The sequence below is a fragment of the Equus asinus genome, chromosome 9 (assembly GCF_041296235.1).
Source record: "Equus asinus isolate D_3611 breed Donkey chromosome 9, EquAss-T2T_v2, whole genome shotgun sequence".
Classification (NCBI taxonomy): domain Eukaryota; kingdom Metazoa; phylum Chordata; class Mammalia; order Perissodactyla; family Equidae; genus Equus; species Equus asinus.
In genome coordinates, this window is record NC_091798.1 from 94,145,725 (window position 1) to 94,155,060 (window position 9,336).

At 44.8% G+C, this 9,336-nt stretch overlaps 1 protein-coding gene across 1 annotated transcript; it reads right to left on the reverse strand.

Moving 5' to 3' along the window:
* Positions 1 to 318: 318 nt before the first annotated feature.
* Positions 319 to 1,937, reverse strand: TMEM174 (transmembrane protein 174). The gene is made up of 2 exons (XM_014851874.3): positions 1,156 to 1,937; positions 319 to 969 (listed from the first exon to the last, which is right to left on the reverse strand). Exons 1-2 carry the CDS (start codon positions 1,794 to 1,796, stop codon positions 864 to 866), a joined length of 747 nt encoding a protein of 248 aa, XP_014707360.2. The 5' UTR covers positions 1,797 to 1,937; the 3' UTR covers positions 319 to 863.
* Between the last annotated feature and the right edge of the window lie 7,399 nt (positions 1,938 to 9,336).

Here is a 9,336-nt window from a genome sequence, read left to right on the forward strand (position 1 = left end):
GCTTGTCTTGGCCCACACAGATTGCTTCCATGATTTGTGATCTTCCAGGTGTCGACACGGCAGCTCTATTTCATCTAATTCAACAGAGCTCCTCCGCAGGTGCGAAGGGAAACCCCGTGTTCTGTCGGCCGCTGGGCTGGGTGGTTTGTGCCCAGCGCAGATGCCAGCCTGGGGCAGACGCGTCAAGCTTCAGCCTTGCCAAGGAGAACACCAGCAGCCCCAGAGTCACTGTGACCCAGGGATAACTTAAGATTTATTGACATCATTCCCCTGTTATTGTTTATATTGTGCGGTTTCGCCAGCTATCCAATACTGGTCTAAAAGGAGACATTCTTTATTTCATGTTATGTATTTTTTTTGCAGCCTTTAGGATACTTAGCGTCCTCAAGGGACACAGGGTGGCAACCCGGCTGTTTGGGACATGTGACTCTTCTCTGGGGGCCGAGAACATCTCCCGTTGAGCCTGTTTTCTCTTCCCTCCTTCCTTCCCAGCCCCTACTCCCACTAGACAGAAACTCCCAAGGTCACAGCAATGTCATTCCTCCCTTGGCTGCTGGAGTTACAATTGAGACACAGTGCCTTCTGGTAGCGAAGAGGCGCACGGTGGGAAAACAGGTGAAATGCCTGCTCCCTGACCTCGTGAAGGGGATTCCAGCTGTACTGGAAGGGAATTTCCTCGTCCCAGCCTAATTTTTACTAACCTGAGACATTTCACTTCCCACTTCCTCCTCCCCCACGCTGCATGGTGTCTGTCAGGCTGTCTGGGCTGCTGGGCTGTCTAACTTCTGAAGGTCAGCGCAGAGTACACTGCAGTCGTCAGCAGCCATGACTCAGTCAGTGTTGTTCCCCGGGCATCACAGTCTCTAACGAGAGAGAGAGTATATTTCCTCATAGGAGGGAGGAGAGAAGGTGGCAGAGTCCACATCTCCCAGCTGTGTCTCTTCTAGCTGCTCAGCATCAGGGCTGGACCTGAAATGCAAGCAGAAAGCACAGATGCATTTCAACCCACAGCCCCACTCAGAACCGACTCCACCATCCTGGAAACAGGTACACAGAGACTCGCATTCTCCCCCCATCTTCCTTACAGAACAGACACAGCCATAGACCGTGACTGTGACAGCTGGAAGGGGTTCATCCCCACTACACACACCATACCTGTCATTTCCACCATCCATGAAGGAAAGGTAGTCCTGGTCATCAACAAAGGCGGCGTTCTCTGGAGGGTAGATGGTGTAGTACTGAGGAGGGCTCGGCATGGTGGCCACCGCCCCTCCAGATGGTATGAGACTGCAGGGGTTCACCACTGGCTGCAGGTAGGTGGTGTTCATCCCAATGGGCTCCTGAGAGCCATAAGGAGGAGGGATATATTGCACCACGGTGGCCCCATGGAAGGTGATGGGTTGGTTGATACCAGTGAAAACAAAGGATTGCCCTCCGGCCGTCTGCTCCGCATCCAGGACCCTTTCCTCACTTTCTTTGCACAACTGGCAGGAAAGCATTTTGAACTTGCACACGGCAATCAGGATGAACGTCACCCCGACTGAGAGTAGGATGGGCCCAAGGAGCTGGGTCCATTCAAAGTGGGAGACACCTTGGTACTTGATCCAGCCCATGACGGTGAACGTGATTCCCACCAGACCCAGGAAGATGCCCGAGAAGAGCAGCGTGGCCCCTGCCTTGTCGTCATCGGACACCTGGATGTCGGCGGTGCTGGGTGTGTAAGGCGTGAGAGAGAACACGTTGAGAGGGAAGTCTTCCAAGCGTCTGCTGCTCTGCTCCATCGTTCTGCACACCATCACCCGCTTCTTGGAGGGGAAGGGGACTGAGAGCTCCTAAGAGCAGAGCAAAGGAATCGGGCTCCGATTAGCTATGGAAGAACTTTGGGCTTCTGTGGTTAACAGAGTATAACAGGCAGAGGGCTAAACTTTGTTTAGAAGAACAAAGGTCTAAGAAACGAGGCCTGAAGTTTTCTCATATATTGTCAATAATTGAAGGTCTCTGTTTTGCAATTCAGCAACAAGCTGTCTCTCTCACTCACATTCATTCATTCACTCATTCAAAAAGTGTTTATTGAGCCCGTCTTATGTGCTAGGAGGCGCTTTTCTAGACACTCAAGGCCCTGTTTGCCTCCTCCCGAAGCCAAGATTGTAGAAACGGCCGAGTGACCTCCATGGCCTCGAGCAGCGCGGGGGGCCTGGTGTGTCCACCATCCGCTCAGGAACCTAACCCAGTTTTCCTACTGGGTCAGCTCATTAGCAACAGGCAGACGCCTATTTCATACTGTCTGTGTATCCCTGCCCACTTTGGGAATCTCCAGTTGTGATGACACTTAAACTTTCCTAAGTCTCACTTATGAAAACGCCGAGGTCCTGCTCTTTTCTGGCCTGCCCCAGGTGCCTTTTGCTTTCAGCATTTGGGGAATAACTGCAGCTGTGGGAGAGGGAAGACAGCAGAGGAAACATTTCCACGTGCTGCATCGTTGGCAGAGGTTGAATGAGCAGCAGGAATGGCCTGACGTCTCTGGAACATGCACTTCAGACTCTTCCCACCCCCTGGGAGGGCAGCGCAGTGCCTGGTTTCCAAGGTGTGAACAGTTGCATCTTCAAGCCTGCTGCGTTTTGCAACCAAACCCAAGCTGATTTACAGAAGAAAGCTTGATCTTCAATGACGTTATCTGCCATTCATAACTACAGAACTTCAAAACAGCCCTGTGAGTTTCCTCCTCCGCAGGATGGTTCCTTCAGCCCTCTGCCCTTCCTAGACAGACCTATCCAAACAGCGGTCTCTCTACAGTGGTTAATATTCCATCAGCTCCCTCTTGCAGCATTGCATAGAACGTCCAGGAAAGGAGTCGCCCTCTTTCCCCGGGCAGGGCTTCCCAACTTCCCTGATGATAAAAATCACCCAGCCACTTTAAAAAGGCGAAGTCTGAGTCCCAAACTCAACCAACAGAAGCAAAACTTCCAAGGGATAGTAAATGCGAGGCAACTCTTATCAATGGGGCTGTTTGGAAACTGTAAGCCAAGTTAATCCCAAGTGCTCCGGGGAGGCCAGGAGCCTTTTTTCCCCACCAAAATGCCCTTCCCTGCTACAGGACAAGGCTTTTAATCTCCAACTTCACTGCCAAACAGATGGGAAAGCAAGCAGGTGTCTTCCTGGATGTGCCCTTGAGCTGCAAGGGTGCAGTGGCGCTGCAGTAGGAGTGCTCTGCCCTTTCCCACTGAACTAGAGCAAGGATCCAGGGGGACCAGCTCTTCTTGTTAACCATAAAAGTCCTGGTCAGCTGGCCTGACATTCTTTTCAGGCTCTAACCCCTGAGATAACAGTCAAAACAGTCCCTGACATTTAGAAAAAGCCAGGCTCTCAAAATTGTTTTAAATCACTCAGTTTACATTTCCCATTGGTCTCTGGCTACATCTGCTTGCAATTAAGAGAATAACTGGGCACACTGAGAGAGCAGCAAAGAGAGAACAGCTTCCTGTAAACAGCCCCTGAATGCAAAACCAGCCTGGCTTTCAGAGCAGACAGGTCAGGAAATCCTCCAGTTATACTTTTAAGGTCACCTTGACTCAGCCTTCCCTCCAAAAGCTCAAATTCTGTCTATATCGTGAATAGAAATTAAAAAATAAAAAAAGAAAGCTAACAAACAAAATTCAACAGTCTATTAAAAGAATTCTACACCATGACCAAGTGGGATTTACTCCTGGAAGGCAAGGATGGTTCAACATACAAAAATCAATCAGTGTAATACACCACATTAGCAGAATGAAGGGAAAAATTCCACATGCTCATCTCAATTGATGTCAGGGGAAAAAAGTTAAGATTTATTGAACACTTACTATGAACCAGGTACAATTCTAGATATTTAATATATGTGGTACCATTTCATCCATTTAATAACCAGGTTACAGTAAAAAAAAAAAAAAAAAAACAGACTTGAAAAATGCTGCTTATTAAGCTATTGTGACTCAGCCCCAAACCCACCCTGGCATTCTGCTTTGGCTGAGATTCTGCCAAGTATGTTTGTCCTTTGCCAGGTGGCTCCATGTTAGGCTCTGCCAATAGGAGGCACTAGAGGGAGATTGCCAGGTGAGAGGAAGGAGAAAGCAATGACTATTTCCTGTTTTGCTTGCTGTTGGTGTCAGTGTCACTCCAGCAGCAGGTCATCCTTGCAGGAACAGTTAGCTCCAATTTCCAGGTTTCCCCCACGCCCCACCCCACCCCCAGAACCAGCCTGACTGTGCCTGTGGGGTCCCTTCTCCAAGCTTGTACATTCTAATATAACTCCCTCTTCCCTTTGTCCCTCAACCTGCATTTACGAGCTCTGAGTTACCTCCGTGTTCCCTTTTTGCCTTTTCAGTCCTCCAATACCTGTTTAACGAATTTCCTATATTAAGTCCTCTCTATTAAAATAACTGGGATGGTTTGTTTCCCTAACTGGAGCCTGACTGATATGTAGTATTAACAGTGGGGTTAGAAAACAGACCTTCAAAGATGGGATTCTGGAGTTGGTTTGACCATATTCTTGGCTTCAAAAACAGTGCTGAGCTCCTTGTCAATAAAAAAAAAGGGATATTTTAATGCATGACATGCAGTAACATCACAATTAGTCCAAATACCACCAGTGGTAGGCTATGAGGAAGTGCCCAGTGAAGCAAGTGCCTTGGGGACCAAGCGGCTGCTACAGTTAACCATGGTGATAGTGATGATAGACTCAGGATTGTTGGATGGGGGTGAACACTTACAAAAAGAAAAGTGACCAGCTCAAGTCTTTAAACTCTCAGCTCAAGTAATGGTCAGAAAACCAAAGAGCTTCTATGGTGGCCCTGAAAGAATCTCTTCTTTCTAGTGTCTGCAGGGCCAACCTCACTAATAATCAAACACCAAATTTAAATATACAGTTTACATAATTACAACAATAGATTAATTCACAGCCCCATCAAGTATCTAACATGAAAGTTAGGGGGTTGATTGTGAAGGATTGGGATCCCGAGACTTGGAATGGTGACACCCACGTGGACTCAGATGAAGCTGAGAATCTTGAGTCTCCGAGTCACTCTGAGCCACTCTTGTTAGCAGAAGCCACTCTCCCACTTATTTTGCTTGAAGATACTATAATAACTTCACCTGATGCCTGTTCTCAAAATTCATGCCAACCCCCTTGTTGCCTTTAGACATATTTGGGTCAGATTTCAGCATACTCTAGGGGAATAATGCAAGGGTCTAACTCAGGAGAAAATAGCTTACTTTCCAGAAGAAATATAAGATTTTAAAAATTTATATCAGCAGAAACCTGGGGAATATGTGTAGAAATTAACCCTAAGGATGTTACACCATGGAGAATGGAATTTAACATTGGATCAGCAAATTTTGATATACGTGCGCTTAACCAGATAATCTGGATGTAAGGCATTAATTTGTATAGCTGGAAGCAACCTTAATCGTGTACTTGGTTGGCTGATTGAAACGTGGATTCTGCAGTGGCCTCTGTTCAATGAGGGTGAGATATCAGACTGTCTCTGGTGTAATGCAGAGGAATTCAAAGTCTTTGGGAGATGGAGATGTTGGAGTGGATTTTTCATGACTGACTTGCATGCCTATTTCCCATCCCTTAATCCCTTCACTATGGTGCTGAGAAATACACTAGTGCGTAGAGCATCAGTAACCTTGAAGCTTTCTGATGGCTATCTTCCATAGGCCAGGTGTGATATCAAGAGATGATGTCAATGAGGGAGGCTCCTTGATTTTAATGGGGATGATGTGGAAATTCCAGACTTATAAGGCCAAGGGAAAGTACTTAATAGCCAGAGAAAGATGAGTGCATTTATCATAACGGGCAACAGGCATGAAGGATGGTAATCAGAATGTTTTGACCCACGAGAATCTTTGGTTATGGCTAATTGATCGTAGTGTCCCTAGGAATGAAATAGATGAGCAGCCTACTAAAATGTTACTTGAATTAAGTAATAAGAAAAACCCCAGATCTAGTGACCAAAAACGTAACTCCTGTTATCACAATGGAGAGTCAAGGCTTCTTATCAAGTTTTCACACCTAAGCTGTTCACAGACCTGGAGCTCCTTGACCAAAGAGGAGGTTGGCTCACCTCGAGACAGAATCCTGCAACACTTCCACAAACATGTTCTTTAAGTCTTGCTCCAAGTATTCCTCGAAGGACATACAGACATTTGCCCAAACCTTTTGGGGACTGATGTACATTGACTCTGAATTGGCACTCATTCCTGGGGACCCAAAATGCCTCTGTGGCCCATAAGTCAAAGTGGGGCACTTATGGCCGTCAGGTGGTAAATGGAATTTTGTCTTGTATCAATGGCAGTGGGGCCGGTAGGTCTAGGAACCCACCATGTATTTATGTCCTGAGTTCCTGAAAGTTAAGTCAGAATAGACATACTTGGCTACCAGCAAATGCCCGCATGGACCCCCTGACCTGTGGAGTGAGGGCTTCTGTGGTAGGAGAGCCAAGTAGAAGTCCTTCCTTATCAAGACAGAAAAACGAAAGCAATGCCACTCTTCTGGGGGAATTGCAGAGATTAGTGTCAATATCAAAAACTTGAAAGATACAGTGCGGTGATATTTGTCACATCCCTAGTTAACTCACTTATTTGGCCTGTAAAGAAGGCAGATAAATCTTGGAGACCACTCTATTATCATAAAATTATCAGGTGGTGATTTCAATTGTAGCTGATGTTCTGAATGGAGATCTTTTTTAAAAAAAAAAAAAGATTGGCACCTGAGCTAACAACTGTTACCAATCTTTTTTTTTTTTTTTTTTTGCTTTTTCTCCCCAAATCCCTCCAGTACATAGTTGTGTATTTTTAGTTGTGGGTCCTTCTAGTTGTTGCATGTGGGACGCCGTCTCAGGATGGCTTGACGAGCGGTGCCATGTCCACGCCCAGGATCCAAACTGGTGAAACCCTGGGCCGCCGCAGCAGCCATGGGGCCAGCCCCTAGGTGTAGATCTTAACTGGAGCAAATAGGCAAAACCCCTAGCACCTGGTATGCGGTAACTGATCTGGCAAAGGATTTTTTTCTATCAATTTATAAGAATCAATTCTTTCTCTACTCTCTCCTTGAAATTTTTATCAGTATAAGTAAACTGTCTCAAACGGGTTATATTCTCTGTGATCAAGGAAGTCTCTTCCCTCAGCTTCCAAATTTCACTGGTATTGTAGTGACATCTTGTACAATAAAAAACATCCAGTTTTCCCTACAGTTGTTGATCAAGAATATTTAGCATTGAAACTTGAACAATATTTGTTTACTAAGCCAACCTTGTGAGCCCTTTGTCATTAAGGTGAGCAATTCATTCATTCGTGTCATCCAGAATTTGACCCTTTGTACTGGGGGACATTGCTTCTTCAATGAATAAAAATAATAGTTCAACTCTGAGTTCAGAAAATCTGGCTAAGTTTTCACAGTTATTAGTCATTCATTTTAAATTTGTTGAAACCATGTATATTCAATACAGTATGTCCTTTTTAAACAAAACTTCTATTTAATTCCTGTAAATAAGAAAATTCAGAGGCAAATTCTTTGAGGTGGTGGTGTCAAAGAATGCAGTGGCTGCCGGAGATTTCTCAGGACCCCACCTTACTGAAAATTTCAGTACCAGTTCTCATCTGATGAACGAGGCATGTCCTCACAGACTTACAATGGGGAGCTGGCTCCCTTCGGGCTCCCTCGCTCTGCCCTGCGTCTCCACTTGTAGCAGATATGGATCTAACAATCAGAGACAAATGACTTTCCTTAAGATGCAGTTACAACAACAAATGAAAACTAGTTAACTCCCACTAAACACTTAAAGGAAACAGCTAAGGTTGGTGAACTGGTCATTTAGCAAATTAATTGCTCAGCACATCAACCTGGATCTTTATGGATCCTACACACTATATAGATCAAAGGGCTGCTAAATCGTCCATGGCCGTGCTTTTAGCAAATGTTAAAAGGCAACCTCAGTCTCTCACTAATTGTTCAAATATGGTTTTTTAGCACATTAAAATGTATCTTTTGATAAGAGCCCCCTTTGGTTTGGCTGCTTCTTTTAACCTAGATTTTTTTCGGCCATGTCTGGAGAGCAGAGCCACTCTGCAGCAGTCATGACACTGGCCTCTGTGGAAACGCCGGGCAGCGTTTGCTCGCTGGTCTCACTGTGGTTTATAACTAGGGTGGAACTTGCTGCTTATTAGCGCTTCGTGTACATACTTCCAGACTTCTGGTTTTTTTAAAAACATGCTGACACATTCCATAGAAATGGAACAACATTAAACTTTATTATTCTTCAACTCCCTTTTTACACAATAGATCGTGTCATCCTTCTCAAATCCACACGATTTATTTTTAATATTCTGACAAAAATGATTGATGTAATTATAGCTGGGAGTTTCTCAAACAAGATATATCAAGATATCCAAAAGATATCGAGGATTAAGTTCATTTTTTGCTGATAATAAACAATAATTTAATAGCAATAATAAAATCCATAATCTGAATAAGAACCCAGAGTAAACAATTTTTTAAACTTTGGTAATGCGCTGTCGTGGCAAGAGTGTGGAAAAACAAACACCTTTAAATCTGACTAGTGAGAGTATAACTCGGTATGACTTCTTTTTCTGGAGGGGAGCAATTTGGCAACATCTATTAAAGTTTAAAACGCACATACAACTGAATTGAAGAAGACACAAATATCTTCTTCTAGGAATGTAACCTACTTACGTATTTTAGACATCTGCATAAAAGAGTATTCTAGCAGAATAGACAACAAATCACTGTCTGTAGTAACAAAAATATCCATAAACGTCCATGAATAGCGGACTGGATAATAAGCTGTGGTGTCAAACGATGGGGTACACTGTTAAAAAGCAAGGCAGGTCTATACGGACAGGTGTGGGATCTTTACGATGTGTGGTTGATTGAAAAAAAGCAACATGAATAGCATATTCACTATGCTACATTTTGCAAGGGGAGAGAGGTATACTTGTCATTGAATGTATATGCATAAAATATCAGGGAAAGCATACGTAATAAATTGAGAAAGAGGACTGGGAGGTGTTTCAGTTATCTGTTGCTATGTAACAAACCACCACAAAACTTTGTTCCTTAAAACACAATGCTGTAGATTGACTGAGTTTTGCTGGGCTAGGGTTGCAGCCGTCTGTAAGCCCAACTCAGTTGGATGTCTAAGATGCATCACTCACACGGCTGAGAGCAGTGCTGGCTGTTGCTTGGAGCCCAGCCGGGGCCGTCCACCAGAGCTCCTACCTGTGGTCTGTCCATGGGATTTCTCCCAGCATGGCAACTGGGTTTCGAGAGGGAATTTC